An 18368-nucleotide genomic window follows, 5' to 3' on the forward strand; every position below is an offset into this window, starting at 1 on the left:
TTTCTATCAGTGGAATTACACAATATGTGGTCTTTTGTGACTTTTTTTTCCACTTAGCATAACATTTTAAGGGTTTTCTGTGTGGTAGCAGGTATCAGTACTTAATTTCTTCTTATTGCTGAGTAATATTCCATTGTGTGAATATACCAATCATTTTATTTATCCACTCATCAATTGATGGACCATCAGGTTGCTTCCAGTTTGGACTGTTATTAACAAAGCTGCCATGAACTTTGATGTAAAAGGGCTTGTGTTTGCACTTTTTTGTAAGAGTGCATATGTTTTCATTTCTATTGGGGTTATACCCAGTGGAATTGCTGGGTCATGTGTTAACTCTTTGAGGAGCTGCCGGTCTGTTTTCCAAAGTGGCTGTGCCATTTTACATTCTTATCAGTATTGTGAGGGTGTTCTAATGTTTTCATACCCTTGCCAAAATTTTCCATATTTTTGACTGAGAAAAGATTTCATTCTAGTAGTGCTATGAGGTACTTTATTGTGGTTTTGACTTGCATTCTTCTAATGACTAATGACTTTAAACATCTTTTTATGTGTTTATGAACCATTTGTATATCTTCTTTGGAGAAATATCTATTCAAATCCTTTACCCATTTAAAATTTTTTTTATTTCTGAATTTTAAAAGTTGTTTTTGTATCCCAGGTGTAAGTCCCTTATCAGATGCATGATTTTCAAATATTTACTTCTACTCAATGGCCTTCCTCTTTGCTTTCCTGATGGTGCCTGTTCAAGTTCCAAATTTTGATCAAGTCCGGTTAATCTATTTTTCCTTTTGGTGTTATGTCTAAGAAACCACTGGCAAATGCAGTCACAAAGATTTATGCCTGTGTCTTCATCTAAGAATTTTATAGTTTTAGCTCTTACATTTAGCTATTTTGAATAAATGTTTAGATATTGCATTTGGTGAGACAATACCATTTGTTGGAAATACTATTCTTTTCTCATTTGTTTTTTAACTCTTGGTGAAAATGAACTGAATACAAACATACAGATTTAATTTTGGATTCTCAACTCTAATATGCTGGTCTATGTCTATCCTTTTTCACTAACATGTCTTGCTCAATTTGTATGACATGGAGAAGCATTTTGTTACAAAATAAAGATAAAATGGTCTCACCTTCTTCATACAAACAGGCTCAAAGTAAGGTAAAGGGGAAATTGTACTTAATTTCTTAACATTCAAAGGACACATTTGTTTTACTACTGAGAAGATTAAAGATAGTTCCATAATATTCTCTATTTTCTCATTGAAGAAATGAACATAAACATTGAATACTAGATTGATTAGTAAACACTCAAAGTTACTTATCTCTTAGAATTTCAATGAATTGAAATCAGGTCAAACATCTGATTTTGGTTAGAAAATCAAAATATTGCTAGTTTTTTTCACCTTTTATACTTTGTGAACCCAGAAGATCTAAGCCAGGTCTCAGTTAATTTAGAGAGTTTATTTTGCCAAGCTTGAGGACATGCCCATGACACAGCCTTAGGAAGTCCTGATGACATGTGGACAAGGTGATCAAGGCACACTTGGTTTTATATGTTTTAGGGAGACATGAGACATCAATCAATATAGGTAAGAGGCACATTGGTTCTAGAAAGGTGGGACAACTTGAAGCAAAGGCAGGAAGACTCAAAGTGGGGAGGTAGCTTCCAGGTCCCAGGTAGGTTATACACAAAGAAATACGTTCTTTTGAGTTTCTGATTAGCCTTTCCGAAGGAAGAAAGTCAAATATGCATCTATCTCAGTGAGCAGAGAGGTCACTTGGAATAGTATGGGAGGCAGGTTTGCCCTAAGCAGTTTCCAGCTGGAGTTTTCCTTAGTGATTTTGGGGGCCCAGGATATTTTCCTTTCACAACTTCAAACTATATATTTCCTTTCATCCTCACCATCTTTATCCTATAACTTGAGGAACAAATTCTAAAAAGGCTCTTTTTCTTTATCAGACTTTGTAACTGAAGAAAATTTTAGAAAAACTTTCTCCTCAGTAGTTCTTATGCCTTTCTCCTAATTGTCTGCTGCTTCTCGTTAGCATTGTTTGTTGTTAATAAATTAAATTCAGCCCTTATTAATTCCTACTTTAAAGGACATTAATTTCTACTGTGTAAGTTATTTTTTCTTGATGTCTCTTTGTTTAAATCAGATTTTCTGTTTATTTTTTCCTAAAAAATTATCTAAAGTTGAGTCGCTGAAAACACCATTTATTTAGTTCAGCCGTCTGTGGCTGGGGAAAACCTTGGCCGGGGCAGCTTATCTCCATTCCCTTGAGCTTCACTTGGGATAAATCAGAGGTTGGAGGACTGGAATCCTCAGAAGGCTTGTTCCCTAACTGTCTGGTTGTTCATAATGGCCATTGACTGAAACTTTAGTTGGGGCAGGCAGCTCAAATACCTTCATTGGAACTCCTAGGCTGTCTTTGTGGCCTGAGCTTCCTCACAACATGGGGGCTAAGTTCCAAGGACAAGCAGTGTGAGATGGAGGGCCTTTTCTAACTTAATGTTGGAAGGCACGTGGTATCACTTTCACCACATTTCTTCATTAGAGGCCAGTCAGTAGGGTTGGTCCACAGTCTATTTCTTTATAGGATACAGTTTTCCTTCTATTTTTATTATTTATCTATTTATATATATTAGAAATTGGATCTCACTGTGTTACTCAGGCTGGCCTTAAACTCCTGAGCTCAAGGGATCCTCCTGCTTCAGCCTCCCAAGTTGCCGTGACTACAGGCATGTTACCCCATGCCTGGCTTTCTTTTATATTCTGTGGTCATATATATTTGTACATATTTATAGGATACACAGTAATATTTTGATACATGTAAATAATGTATAATCATCAAATCAGGCTAATTATTATATCCAGCACTTCAACCTTTACCATTCTTTTTTTTTGTAAACATTCATAATCCTCTCTTCTAGCTTTCAAAAAAATACAATAAATCATAGTTAATCATGTTCACCCTACAATGCCACAGCACACTAGAGTTCATTCTATCTAGTGATAACTTTTTATCCATTAACCAACCTCACCCCATGCCCCACTCCCCTTCATTTCCCAGCTTCTAATATCCACAATTCTATTCTCTACTACCGTGAACTCATTTTTAAAAATTAGCTCCCACATGAGTGAGAACATACAGCATTTGTTTTTCTTTGCCTGACTTATTCTACTTAACATAATGTCCTCCAAGGTCATCTATATGGCTGAGAATGATATAATTTTATTCTATTTTATGGCTGAATAATCTTCCATTGTGTACAGATACCACATTTTCTTTATGCATTCATCTGTTGATAAACATTTAGATGGATTCCATATCTTAGTAATTATAAATAGTGATACAATAAAAATGGCAGTGCTGGTATTTCTTTGATACATTTATTTTCTTTCTTTTTGATAAATACTCAGTAGTGGGATTGCTGGATTGTTTGATACTTCTATTTTTAGTTTTTAAGAAAGCTCCATACTGTTTTCCTTAATGGCTATACTAATTTACATTCCCTCCATGAGTGCATAAGTTTCCTTTTTCTGCAACCTCACCAGCATTTTTTACTTTCTGTCTTTTCGATAGTAGCCATTCTAACTGTAGTGAGATGATATCTCATTGCAGATTTATTTCCTTTCCTGATGATTACAGATGTTGAGTATTTTTTCATATATCTCTTGGCCATTTGTACATCTTCTTTTGAGAAATGTCTATTCAGATCCTTTGCCCACTTTTTAATCAGATTAATTTTGTTTTTGCTGTTGGGTTGTTTGAGCTCCTTATATAGTCTGAATATTAGACCCTTGTCAGATGAATAGATTGCAAACATTTTCTTCCATTATGCAGGTTGTCTCTTCACTCTGTTGGTTGTTTCCTTTGCTATGAAGAAACTTTAATTTTGATATAGTCTCATTGGTCTATTTTTGCCTGTGTTTTTGATGTTTTAGTCATCACAGCTTTGCCTAGACCAAGGTATTGAAGTATTTCTGCTATGTTTTCTTCTAGTAGTTTTACAATTTTGGTTCTTACGTTTGTCTTTAATCCATTTAGAGTAGATTTCTGTATATGGAGAACTATAAGGATCTAGTTTCATTCTTCTGCCTACAGATATCCAGTGTTCCCAGCCTCATTTGTTGATGAGAATGTTCTTTTCCTGATGGATGTTCTTGACTCTTTTATCAAAAATTGCATGGCTGTAAATATGTGGATTAATTTCTGGATTCTCTATTCTTTCTGTTGATCTATGTATTTGTTTTTATACCAAAACCTTGTATTTTGGTTACTGTATCCTTGTAATATAATTTGAAGTCAGGTAGACTGATGCTGCCACTTTTTTTTTCCTCAGGATTGTTTTGGCTAGTGTGGCTCTTTTTTGGTTCCATGAGTTTTAGAGTCATTTTTCCTAACACTGTGAAAAAGCGATGTTGGTAGCTTGATAGGAGTAGTGTGGATTGAATTTGTAGATCGCATCGGGCAGTATAAGCATTTTGATGATACTCATTCTTCCAATCCATGAGCGTGGATTTTTTTCATCTGATGGTTTAATTTCTGATTTCTTTCGGCAGTGTTTATATTTCTTCTTGTAGAAATCTTTCATTTATTTGGTCAGATGCATTTCCCAGTATTTTTTTTTTCTGTGGCTGTTTATAAATGGGATTGTGTTCTTGATTCAGCTTTCACCTTAAACATTATTGGTGTATAGAAACGCTGCTGATATTTGTACATTGATTTTGTAACTAGAAACTTTACTGAAATTGTTATCAGATCTAGGAGCCTTTTGACAGTCTTTAGGGTTGTCTAGGTGTACAATCATATCATCTGAAAAGAGAGATAGTTTGACTTCTGCAGTTCTTATTTGGATGCCTTTAATTCCTTTTTCTTGCCTGATTGCCCTGGCTAGGACTTCTAGTACTATGTTGAATAGGAATGGAGAGAGTGGGCATCTTTTTCCTGTTCCAGTTCTGAAGGAAAATGGTTCCAAGGTTAGCCCATCGAGTATGATGTTGGCTGTGTGTTTGTCATAGGTGGCTCTCATTATTTTCAGGTATGTTCCTTTGATGCCTGATTTGTTGAAGGTTTTGATCATGAAGGAATATTGCGAGTCTACTGAAAGCTTTTCCTGCATCTGTTGAGACGATCATATGGTTTTTAAAAATTCTGTTTATGTGGTGAATCATATTTATTACTTTGTATATGTCGAAGCAACTTTGCATCCCAGAATAAAGCCTGTTAGATTGTAAAAAGTGAATTTTGGGTCAGGCATGGTGGCTCTTGACTGTAATCCCAGCACTTTGGGAGGCCAAGGCAGTCAGATCACAAGGTCAGGAGATCGAGACCATCCTGGCTAACATGGTGAAACCGCATCTCTACTAAAAATACAAAAAATTAGCCAAATGTGGTGGCGGGTGTCTGTAGTCCCAGCTACTGGGGAGGCTGAGGCAGGAGAATGGCGTGAACCTGGGAGGCAGAGCTTGCAGTGAGCTGAGATTGCGCCACTGCACTCCAGCCTGGGCAGTAGAGTGAGACTTGGTCTCAAAAATAAATAAATAAATAGATAAATAAATAAATAAATAAAGTGAATTTTTGATGTGTTGCAGGATTTGGTTTGTTAATGTTTTGTTGAGAATTTTTGTGTCTATGTTCATCAGAGACATTGACCTGCAGTTTTCTTTTTTCATTGCCTCTCTTTCGGCTTTTAATATCAAGATGATGCTGTATTCATAGAATGAGTTATGGAGGAGTTTCTCAAAGTCGATACTTTGGAATAGTTTCAGTAGGATTGGTAACAGATCTTCTTTGTATGTCTGGTAGAATTTGGCTCTGAATCCTTCAGGTTCAGGGCGTTTTCTTTGGTTACTAGGTTTCTAAATTACTGATTCCGTTTCAGAACTTGTTATTGTCTGTTAAGGGTTTTAATTTCGTCTTGATTCAATCTTGGGAGGTTTTGTATTTCTGGGAATTTATCCATTTCCTCTAGATTTCCTAGTTTCTGTGCATAGAGGTGTTCATAATAGTCTTTGATGATATTTTGTATTTCTGTGGGATCCATTGTAATGCCATCTTTGCTATTTCTGATTGTGCTTATTTGGATCTTCTCTATTTTTTCTTTGTTAATGTAGCTAGCTAGCTATCGATCTCATTTTTCCTTTCCAAGAACAAACTTTTGGTTTTGTTGATTACTTGTAAGGATTTTTGTGTCTCAAATTTATTCAGTTCTGCTCTGGTTTTAGTTATTTCTTTACTTCTGCTAGCTTTGAGGTTATTTGGTTTTTGTTTTGCTAGTTCTTGTAGCTGCGATTTTAAGTTGTTGATTTGAGATCTTTCTAACTTCTTGATGTCTACATTTAGTGCTATCAACTTTTTTCTTAATACTGGTTTTGCTATATCCCAGAGATTGTGGCATGTTCTGTCTCTGTTTTTATTTATTTTCAAGAGGTTTTAATATCTGTCTTTATTTTGTTGTTTACCCAAAAGTCATTCAGGAGCAAGTTGTTTAATTTTCATATAATTATGTGACATTGAGAGAAATTCTTGGTATGGATTTCTATTTTTATTCCACTAGGGTCTGAGATTATGCTTGGTATACTTTCAGTTTTTAAAAAATGTACTGAGACTTGCTTTATGGCTGAGCATGTGGTCGATCTCAGAGTGTGTTCCCTGTGCCGATGAGAAGAAAGTACATTCTGTGGTTGTTGGGTGGAGGATTCTGTAAGTGTCAATTAAGTTCAACAGGTGAAATGTGAAATTTAATTCTAGAATGTCTTTGTTACTTTTCTATGTCAGTGTCTAATGCTGCCAATGAGGTGTTGAAATTTTTAACTATAATTGCATGGCTAACTAAGTCTTTTCATAGATCTAGAAGTACTTGTTTTAGAAATCTGATGCTCCAAGGTTGGGTGCCTATATATTTAAAAATATTTATGCCTTCTTGTTGAATTGAGTTCTTTTATCATTATGTATCATTCTTTATCATCTTCTTCTTTGTCCTTTTTTAAAACTGTTGTTGGTTTAAAGTGTGTTAATCTGATACAAGAATAATGACCCCTGATTTTTTGTTTTCCGTGTGCATGGTAGATCTTAGTTTATGGCTTTACTTTGAGGCTCTGGGTGTAATTATATGCGAGGTGGGTCTTTCGAAGGCAGCAGATTGTTGGTTCTTGATTTTCTTTAATCCAATTTGCCACTCTGTGCCTTCTAAGTGGGGTATTTAGATCATTTTATCTAAGGCTAATATTTATATGTCAGATTTTTATCCTGCCAGGATGTTATTGTCTGGTTGCTTCGTAGTCTCCAATGTGTATTTGTTTATAACATCTGTGAACTATGTACTTACGTGTGTTTCTGTGGTTGCAGGTATTGTTCTTTCATGTCCCTGTTTAGAACTCCCTTAAGGATCTCTTGTAGGGCTGCTCTAATGGTTTTAAATTCCCTTAGCATTTGCTTGTCTGGAAAAGATTTTTTTCTCCTTCACTTATGAAATTTAGTTTGACAGGATATAAAATTTGAGATTTGAATTTATTTAAGGATGCTAAAATAGGCCAACACTCTTCTGGCTTGTAAGGTTTTGCTGATAAGTCTGCTGTTAGCCTGATGGGGTTCCCTTTGTATGTGATTTGACCCTTTTCTCTAGCTGCCGTAAGACTTTCACGTTGACTTTTGGATGCTTTTCACTATGTGTCTTTGGAATGACCATCTTGTGTAGTATCTTATCTCTGAATTTCTTGAATTTGCATGTCAGCTTCTCTAATGAGATTGGGGAAAGTTTTGTGAATTATATTCTAAAATGTGTTTTCCAAAGTACTTATTCTTTCTCCACAATGCCAGTGAGTCATAGATTTGGTCTCTGTATGTGATCCCATATTTCTCAGAGGTTTTGTTCACTTTTAAAAATTCTGTTTTCTTTATTTTCATCTGACTGGGTTGATTCAAAGGACCAGACATCAAGCTCTATAATTTTTTCCTCTGCTTGGTTTAGTCTGTTGTTGAGGCTTCCAATTGTGTTTTGAAATTCCTATAGTGAGTTGTTCAATCCCAGAAGCCCAGTTTTCTTCTTTCTTAAAATGGCTATGTCATCTTTTAACTCTTGAATTATTTTACTTGCTTCCTTTGTTAGGTTTCAGCTTTTGCTTGGATCTCATTGTACTTCCTTACCATCCAGATTCTGGATTCTAAGACTATTACTTCAGCATTTCAATCTGGTTAGGATCAATTGCTGAGGAGCTAGTGTGATCCTATGAGGGTTAGAAAACACTATGACTTTTTGAATTGCTGGACTTCTTTCACAGATGCTTTCCTGTCTGAGAGGGCTAGTGTTTATTTATCTTTTTGAAATTGCTGTCATTTGGATATGACTTCTGGTTTCTATATTCCTATTCTTCCCTTGAGTGTTTGACTGTTGTGTATGTTGGAACAGTTCATTGGTTTAGTTTCTGGGTTCTTTCAGAAGGCCAAGGATCTTTATGAATTTCTCCCTCCCCCCTTCCTTCCTTCCTTCCTTCCTTCCTTCCTTCCTTCCTTCCTTCCTTTCTTTCATTCAAGTTTTGTTGTTGTCACCTGGGGTAGAGTGCAGTGGTACAATCTCAGCTCACTGCAACATCCACCTCCCATGTTCAAGTGATTCTCCTGCCTCAGCTTCCCAAGTCACTGGGATTCAGATGTGGGCCACTACACTAGGCTAATTTTTTTTTTTTTAAGAAGAGATGAAGTTTCACCATATTGGCCAGGCTGGTCTCGAACTCCTGACCTCAGGTGATTCACCTGCCTTGGCCTCCCAAAATGCTGGGATTATAGGCATGAGCTACTGTACCTGGCCTCTACGGATTTCTTAGTTGTGGCTAGTTTCTTGCATTGGTTTTCACAGGCTAACTGTGTTGAGGGAATTAATTTTGTTTGGTAGTGTAATTCTGGCTTCAATCCCATAGATGGTGCTTTGGAGTAAGAGCTGGTAGATAGGCTCTTACTCAGCTGCATAACTCTTTTGTATATCAGTGTGTTTGGAGCAGGCCTCTGAGGAGGGGGAAATAGTTGGCAGGGAGGCAAGAAATGCCTTTCTCACAAAGTTTGTTCCCTAGCCTTCAGAGAATCCCCTTCAATCACTGGTGCTACACTCCCTCTTTCTTAGCTCCAAAGAAGTCCCTGGACAGCTGCACAGCCTCCATCTTTAAGGCCAGGGATGTCCAATCTTATGACTTCTCAAGACCACATAGGAAGAAGAAGAATTGTCTTGGGCCACACATTAAACACACACTAATGATAGCTGATGAGCTAAAAAAAGTTGCCAAAAAAACTCATAACGTTTTAAGAAAATTTACAAATGTGTGTTGGGCCACATTCAAAGTCTTCCTGGTCTGCATGCAGCCCATGGGCCCAGGACAAGCTTGCTTTAGGGGCAGCCTGAGCCAAAGGTTAGTCCTCCAAATGTCCAGGGACCTGCTGATTCCTTGTGCTTGGAAGAGTCTGAGTGGGATACGGGGTATGTCTGCAGGTGTCTGTGGATGCTGTGGGTCAAGGGTGACGGTCCACTGGATAGGGTGGATGGTGCCATGGGTGTGCAGCTGGTGAAGTATGCACATCCTGGAGTTTTTTGCTCAGGGGTTGGCTTTGAGGACCATAAAACTCATGCTCCCCTGACCAGGTTTTCTGTGATGTGTACTTTTAGGTAAGGCCTGACCAGCTAGTTTTGCCCCAAGCTTTCTGAACCCAAATCTTTGGCCTGATATGTGTTCCAGGTCACAGGTTTCCCTTGGATGGAGTCTGTGGCCAGCCAACAGGCTATGCTTTTTCCGGACCAGTCTTGTAGAAGGAGGCACACCCAGCTCCTGTGCCAGCACATGAATCTGTGCCTCACTCTTCTCATTGTTCTGAGAGTTGGGGGTGCCACCCCAGTTTGAGCTCAGGCCACAGATATCAGCTCAATACCCCTTAACTGTGCACTCAAACCCTGGGAAGTTGGGACGGGTCTTGTAGCTATATCCTCTGGTACCTCAGGGTCAAGCATTGGCTGTGCTGGAGTGGGCAAACTGCTTTCAGGCAAACACTCAGGTGAGGCAGTGGAGGCTGTGCTATGTGTACACCCTTGAGGGAGCAACCAGGCAGGAGCTGGAGAGGGACAGGCAGACAAGGGGGCGTGCAAATCAAATGCACTTCAGGCCCTTGGGAAAGGCAGCCCTGCTCTCTCCTGGTTTGGCTGTCAGCAGGGGCTAAAGTAACTCAGAAAGATGGAGAGCCTTGGGGGATGGGTGCCTATTCTCATATTTTCCTGCAGTTACCTCATGCATGAAATCTTTTGGGCTCCATGCATGTTCAAGCTCTGCCTCTCCCTACTCTCTTGGCAGTTCCCCCTGCCAATTCAAATGTCTGTGTGTATCATGGGATCTCTTGTACCTAGGATCTCAGAGGTCCCTGGCAGGATTGTGTGACCTCTAGTTCCTTCACTCTCTCCTTCCTTAGGTCCAATTCTGGACCAAGAGCTGGTCCTGGTGACTGGTGACTCCATCTGGCTTCCTAGCTTCCTTCCTCTTCAAACTCAGTGTCTGCATTGCCTCTCTATTGCCTTTGAGTGCTTTTTCCCCCCAAAATCTGTTCAAAGTGTGATGGCTTACTCAATATTTTGTTTTCTGTCTGTGGAAGAGGTGTTTCCTGGCTGCATCTGGTTGATCATCTTGTTCCCCAGTTAAAAATGTAATTGATATTTTGATATGGTTTGGCTCTGTGTCCCAACCCTAATCTCATCTCAAATTATAATCCCCATGTGTGGAGGGAGAAACCTGTGATCCCCACATGTCAAGGGAGAGATGTTATTGGATCATGGGAACAGTTTCCCCCATGGTGTTCTCATGATAGTGAGTGAGTTCTCATGAGATCTGATGGTTTTATAAGGGCTCTTCCCCCTTCTCTTTCTCCTCTCTCTCCTGCCACCATGTAAGATGAGCCTACTTCCCCTTCTGCTGTGATTGTAAGTTTCCGGAGGCCTCCCCAGCTATGCAGAACTGTGAGTCAATTAAACCTCTTTTTAAGTACATTTTACTCAGTCTTGGGTAGTGTCTTTATAGCAGTGTGAAAATAGACTAATATGTATTTTAATAGCAATCGTATTTAACCTATAGACTCCTTCAGGTAGTATTTTAACAATATTAATTCTTTAAATTCATGAGCATGGGATATATTTCCATTTGTTTTTGTCCTCTACCATTTCTTTCATCAATGTTTCATAGTTTTCTTGCAGGGGAGCTCTATCACTTCCTTGGTTAAATTTGTTCCTGAGTAGTATTTTATTATTTTTTAGCAATCATAAGTGGTATTGATTTCTAGTTTTATTCCATTGTGGTTTGAGAAGATACTTGATATGATTTCAAGTTTTTAAAATTTGCTAAGACCTGTTTTCTGGCCTAATGTATGGTCTATCCTGGGGAATGTTCTCTGTGCCGATGAGAAGAATGTGTATTCTGTAGCCATTTGATGAAATGTTCTAAGAGTTTGTTTGAGGGGTCTAGGTTTTTTATATACAGGATCAGGTCATGTGCAAAGAGAAATTTCAATTTTTCTTTCCCAATTTAGATGCCCTTCATTTTTTTCTCACCCAGTTGCTCTGACTAGGACTTCTAATACTGTGTTGAATATGAGTGCTGAATGTGGGTATCCTTGTCTTATGCCAGTTCTTAGAGGAAAGACTTTCAGCTTTTCCTCTTTCAGTGTAATGTTAGTTGTGGTTTTGCCATATATGGTCTTTATTGTGTTGAAATATGTTCCTTCTATGCCTAATCTGTTGGAGGTTTTATCATAAAGATTCATTAATTAGAGTCTTATTTTCAAGTCTTCTTCTCACAGTGATTTATTGGTTTAGGTTTGGATAATTTAATATGGTGTTCCTAAAACTTTTTTAGAAATTATGGGGAATAACAAAGGGTGTGAGGGGGCAAGAGACTTTGTACTAAGAAGTGACTTAGACGGAGTGCAGTGGCACATGCCTGTAATCCCAACACTTTGGGAGGCTGAGGCAGACAGATCACTTGAAGCCAGGAATTCAAGACCAGTCTGGCCAACATTATGAAACCCCATTTCTATTAAAAATACAAAAAATTAGCTGGGCATGGTGTCAGGTGCCTATAATCACAGCTACTCAGGAGGCTGAGGCAGGAGAATCGCTTGAACCCAGGAGGCGGAGGTTGCAGTGAGCCAAGACCATGCCACTGCACTCCAGCCTGGGCAACAAGAGCGAGATCCCACCTCAAAAAAACAAAAACAAAAAAAACAAAAACAAACAATAAAGAAGTGACTTGGAGCCATTTTAAAGAGGAAATATATTACACAATCAGGAAAATGAAAGCCTACTATCACATAAAAATATTGTGTGGCAAAGATGATGTGAGTAAAACATACATTTTTGTGATTCCTGGTGGTTTTAAATTTGTTTTTGATTTTCTAAGTAATTCAAAGATCCATGTTTTTAGAATCTACTACAGTATAGATAACATTTTATTGCAACTGAATTTATTTAAAAAATGATTAGTTTTATGTTAGACTATTCTGTCTTCTTTCTTCATTACAAAACCATATTATTTTACTTATGCAGCCTGATATTACAGAAGCAGTGGAAACTGCATCTTCAGAAGGTCTACATGTGGATGCAGAGATTGAAGTTCTTCAACAGTCATTATTATATATGAAAACAATGCAAGAAAAGCGCAAAATACTACGGAAGGATCAGGAGAAGTTGGAAGAAGAACTAGTAAACCTCAAAAGTCACATGGAAACGAATATGTTAGAATGTGACCAATTGGAACACTATAAACAGGAGGTCGAAGAAGGAGCAAGGCAGGAGATAGCAGAACAATTAGAAACCATTGATCTAATTTTACAGGTTAGTTTATTATCAGGAACGTGCCTTCATTCATTTCACTGCAAATTATATTTTGGATACATACATAGTATATGTTTCCTCTCCTTCACTTATAGCAATTTGTTTGGTAGATTTCTAGAAGGAAGGTGGTATCTGTTTCTCTCTTTAAATATTTCACTTGCCATCATTATTGTAACTAAATTGATCTTCCATAATAATGATTCTCATTAGTGAATAATTTGATTACTAAGACAAGTGGCATGAAACAAGACTAATAGAGAAAGAAAAATGTGATTTAGAAATTATACTATACTCTTGAAGTATTCTTAAGTTATATTGCTCAATTTTTCAGAATTTAAATTGATTTTATTATTCTTTGGAGTGTTACATTTCATGAGTACTGCTATAAGCATGATTTAATATTTTTGCAATTCAGATTAAGTTATTAATTTAGTTGATACTCATAATAAATATATTAAACTTCAGTTGCTTTTTTTCACATACTTAGAAATGCTCTCTACATCACCGACCCAAAACAAAAAGAAACAAATACACAATAATTATTCAGATTATAATTATTTGTTTAATGTACCCTTTCAATTTGTTTTAGACACAGAAAATAGCCCATGACAAGTTACAGTTTTTAACAGAGGAAAGCAATGCTACTATGAAAAGTCAGATGGAACTTACAATTAAAGATCTGGAATTCAAACTCTACAAAGCAAAAACTTCACAAGCAGACTGTAATACAACAGAATTGGAAAAATATAAGGAACTGTATCTAGAAGAATTAAAACTTAGAGAATCTTTGTCAGATGAACTAAACAAGTAAGTCAAAACACAGAATCATAGAAAATAAATGAAGCTCATTAATTTGCCTCAAAGGCATAATTTTTAGTGAGACAGGTTCATGAGATTAGGGGGAAGTGAAAGCTAACTAGGTTAAACAATTTTGGAAAATGATGTTAGTAAATGAGCTTACCTTTAAAATATTAATCCGCCAGTGGCTCACCAGAGGTCAGGAGCTCAAGACCAGCCCAGCCAACATTGTGAAACCCCGTCTGTACTAAAAATACAAAAATTAGCCGGGCATGGTGGTATGCTTCTGTAATCTCAGCTACTTGGGAGGCTGAGGCAGGAGAATCACTTGAACCCAGGAGGTGGAGTTGTCAGTGAGCCAAAATCACGCCACTGCACTCCAGCCTGGGTGACAGAGTGAGACTCCATCTAAAAAAAAATAATAATAATAAAATAAAAAAATTTAAAAAAAGTTAATCCAGGACAATTCATGTCACTCCCCTCTTTTTGGATGTGTTTTTTTGTTTGTTTTGTTTTTTGTTTTTTTGAGATGGATTCTCACTCCGTCACCCAGGCTAGAGTACAGTGACACAATCTTGGCTCACTGCAACCTCTGCCTCCCAGGTTCAAGCAATTCTCCTGTCTCAGCCCCAACCTTTCATATTCTCACCACTCCTGGCTAATTTTGACATTTTCGGTGGAGCTGGAGTTTCACTATCTTGGCCAGGCTGGTCTTGAACTCCTGACTTCAAGTGATCTGCCCACCTCAGCCTCCCACAGTGCCGGGATCACAGGCCTGAGCCATCGTGCCTGGCCTGTTTTTTGGTTTTATATGGCTCTTTATCCCCTTAATATTCTTAGGTGGTTAACCTGATCTATTAGTCTTTCAGCCAAGTTTCTTTGAAGCTTCATAATTTAGACAGTGATATTGTTACACAATTGTTTGTCAGCATTCCCCTATATAGAAATATTAATGAATTGAATTATTTTTTATAAGATTACAACTTAAACTGAAAAAGGGTCAGGTACTTCTACTCCTCTGCATATTCTGGCACTCAGTAAATTAACTGTCATTGATTGCGACCTTTGGTAGTATCATTAGAGGCCACCTTGGAACAAAGTATTTTGTATAGTTTTTCCACGCCACATAAAGGCATACTTGTGAAATAGGGAATAATTAACACAGGGTTGAAAGGAAATCTAATTCACAAAGTGGTGAAAAATAACACCTTGGTCAGCCTGAGGTGGTAGGTGGAATACCAAAAGGGCAGGCCCCACTTCTGATGCGTGGGTCACAATTTTAGGAGTTAATCACCCTTGGAGATGATTGAGTTCTCTTTGACCTTGGCTATCTCCTTCTCCCCAGGGAATTGTTGCTCTGAATGATTCCTCAGTGTCAAATGCTTCTCAAATAATGGGTGAAATGTACAAGGGTGGTAAAAAGACATGCTTGAAAGTGTCTTTGAGAGATAGTTTTTTTTTTTCTGTAACTGGCTTACTAAATACAAGCATTTCTAGCTTTATTTTACTTTTAGTTATTTCACTGGAGTAAAATATTTTTGGATTTATAGTTTTGGATATATTTCGGTACTCCTGTATATCTAAGGAGTACCACATGATGTTTTAATATATTTATACATAATCAAATGGTGATTCTAGTCCAGCAAATTAACATGTTTATCATTTCATATAGTTACCCTTTAAACACAAGTATTTATTTGCTTTTTTACTTTTTTTTGTTTTGAGATGGAGTTTTGCTCTTGTCCCAGGTTGGAATGCAGTGAAACGATCTCGCCTCCCGGGTTCAAGTGATTCTCCTGCCTCCGCCTCCCAAGGAACTGGGATTACAGGCACCCGCCACCATGCCTGGCTAATGTTTTGTATTTTTAGTAGAGACAGGGTTTCACCATGTTGGCTGGGCTGGTTTTGAACTCCTGACCTCAAGTGATCCACCTCTTTTGGCCTCCCAAAGTGCCTGGATTACAGGCATGACCCACCACGCCCAGCCTAAACACAAGTATTTCTAATGGCATCCTTAAGAATCTTATAAGTAGAGCCATTTCAGAAGGCAACAAATGTCACCTGTTAATCCACACATCATTGATAGCTTTTGCTCTTCCCTCCCTACTTTGTTTGAATTACTTGTTAAAAATCCTCTAGAAGTACATGTAGTTCTTTAGAACAATTTAAAAATTAAAACTGTGTACAGTACACATGCTCTCATACATTTTCAGAGTTAAAACATAGTTTGTGATATCTTTCATTGACTCATGGTGACTTTTTAAACAATGCAAATCATTTAGACATAATTTGTAAAAAAAACCCAAAATACTCAGTATCTGTGTTTTGCAATCTTCACAGACGTAAAGAAATTCTAGCAGACGTCAGTACCAAACTTCTTCAAGAAAAAGAGCAGAGCGGATCTTTATTTACTTCTCATACTACAAGGGCAGTCCTACAGTCAGCATGCAATGGAAATCTTAATGAAAATTTAGGTCTCAACAGAATACATATTCCAAGAGAAACCTTAAGGATTCCTACCTTAAGCTCATTGTCTTCAAATATCAGAATGGAGAGCAACTTGTCAAAGGTTAGATATAGCATCATTTTTTCTTTCCTTCTCAGACTTCTGATATAATTCTTGTATTTTTTTTGCAAAATATTGAGTTGTCTAATTGACTTATGTATTTTAAGTAAAGGTCATAATTAACTGTGTTTTTAAGGAAAGGAAACAAACTTTACAGCCTTTTTTTAAAGTCCTTGGAGCTCTCATTGACAAGAGATATTCATTTGTTAACTTTATTCGATAAATGTAACTAAACTGGCACATTTTAAATTTCTGTAAAAATTGCATTTAAGTTAGATTTTGGAAATGAAATGGTATTGCCTGACAACTAAAGGTATACTTTGAGATGGTTTGGCTTACTTTCTAATTGATTTTAGTTTGGCTTGGGTTCATAATGCTTTTAAAGTTTTCCTGTAGCATCTCAAGGTTCCCACTTCTAATCAGATGTGAATGATTGATATCAAACACCTGACCATATATGGATGATTATTATGTAAAGAAATCTAAGACAAATACTTTTTATGAATTCTATGAACCTGTAACACTAAAAAAGATTTCTTCTGTTTTTCAGTTTAAAGTTTTGTGATTTTCTTACATGAGTACATCCTTAATTGCTATTGTACTTACAGCATTTTAATATCAATTGTTATAAAATGTTCTTGTTGCTGTGCAATCATACAGCAGGTTTTAAATACTTAAAGCAATATTTGAATTCATAAAGTGAAGTTCACTTATGTCTATCTTACCATCACTCAAATGATTTATGGCTGAGATGACAATGATATCAGGAGTAGTTAAATAGCAAATGTGACCAAACAGAATACATTCTATTCTTCCTACTCAGAATTCCATGTAAAACTGCACAGGGTTCCCAGCTCCCTGGGACATGACACTTTCAAAGTTTCAAGGTTCAATTGAACAAGAACCTTGCAATCCAACTGTTAGGGTGGCAAGTTAGTCAGATATGAGCAGGCAGGAGGAAAGGTAGCTATGTAGGAAGAAACACCACAGAACGACTCTTAAGATGCTCAGTAATTACTCATTCTATGGTTGAACTGTCAGAATGTGTTAACTACAATCTGATAAAGAAGGGGAAAGGCAAAAGGGATGGCTATACAACCTTTCTGGGTGGCAGCAATGAGCAATGCCACCATTGGGTAGAATTTGTCTTGATCACTGGGTTCTGCATATGCACATTAACCAAGAGTAAGGGAGGGCCTGCCAAGCCTGGGTGTGAACTGGGCAAGAACAAAGGCAGGAACCTAAAGAAGAAAGTGAGGAAAAAGGTCAAATGCAGAGTGTACTGGGGCTGCTCCCAACCAAGTTGGCCCACTCTTCTCTTAAAGCATACTGTTACTTGCACAATACATGTTTTGCTGGATTTACTAACTGGTTTTTTGGCTGAATTCTTTCTTGCAAAAAGACAAGAACTGAGGACACTTTCTGGAACTCCAGGCTTGGCAATATCTCTCGGTGTTGTGACTCGCATGCTGTTCTGAGGTAAGGGATACGCTCCCTGCTGTCTCCTCTCACATGTCTGCTCCTATGCAGCATAGACTGTGAGAATGCTGAGCATGCTGAGCAATCTCCCTAGCATCTCCACTTTGTGTGCTCAACTGGAGCACTTTTACCTAATGCCCGACAGAACCCCTCCAGGCACTGAATGTTTTCTTCTTGCCAGAGACCCTAAGGCTTCTGATTACTTCCATATTCTCACAACTGACCTCTGGGGACTCACCACCCTGTCTTTCTTCACAGTTGCTCCTGCTGCCCGTGCCATCATGGCATCTCTCTTGCTAGCCAATGCCACCTACTTTTTCCTCTTCTTTTCCCAGATAGGCTCCAATAGAGTGGCTTTTTTTTTTTTTTTTTTTTTTTGAGACGGAGTCTCGCTCTGTGGCCCAGGCTGGAGTGCAGTGGCCGGATCTCAGCTCACTGCAAGCTCCGCCTCCCGGGTTTACGCCATTCTCCTGCCTCAGCCTCCCGAGTAGCTGGGACTACAGACACCCGCCACCTCGCCCGGCTAGTTTTTTTTATGTTTTGGTAGAGACGGGGTTTCACCATGTTAGCCAGGATGGTCTCGATCTCCTGACCTCGTGATCCGTCCGTCTCGGCCTCCCAAAGTGCTGGGATTACAGGCTTGAGCCACCGCGCCCAGCCTAG

At 38.0% G+C, this 18368-nt stretch overlaps 1 protein-coding gene across 4 annotated transcripts in view; it reads left to right on the plus strand.

The window, feature by feature from the left end:
* LOC101015583 (putative ankyrin repeat domain-containing protein 26-like protein) overlaps nt 1-18368 on the plus strand; it is an 86042-nt gene that overhangs the window by 63145 nt on the left and 4529 nt on the right. For 3 of the 4 annotated variants that reach the window (XM_009196359.4, XM_009196360.4, XM_009196356.4), the window contains 4 exons: nt 12575-12862; nt 13452-13669; nt 16001-16229; nt 17626-17705. In XM_009196359.4, the coding sequence (XP_009194623.2) occupies nt 12575-12862; nt 13452-13669; nt 16001-16229; nt 17626-17705 (815 nt within the window). The remainder of the gene's footprint in view (nt 1-12574; nt 12863-13451; nt 13670-16000; nt 16230-17625; nt 17706-18368) is intronic. The other variant, XM_009196358.4, reaches the window with a different exon arrangement.

The sequence above is a fragment of the Papio anubis genome, chromosome 18 (assembly GCF_008728515.1).
Source record: "Papio anubis isolate 15944 chromosome 18, Panubis1.0, whole genome shotgun sequence".
NCBI lineage: Eukaryota > Metazoa > Chordata > Mammalia > Primates > Cercopithecidae > Papio > Papio anubis.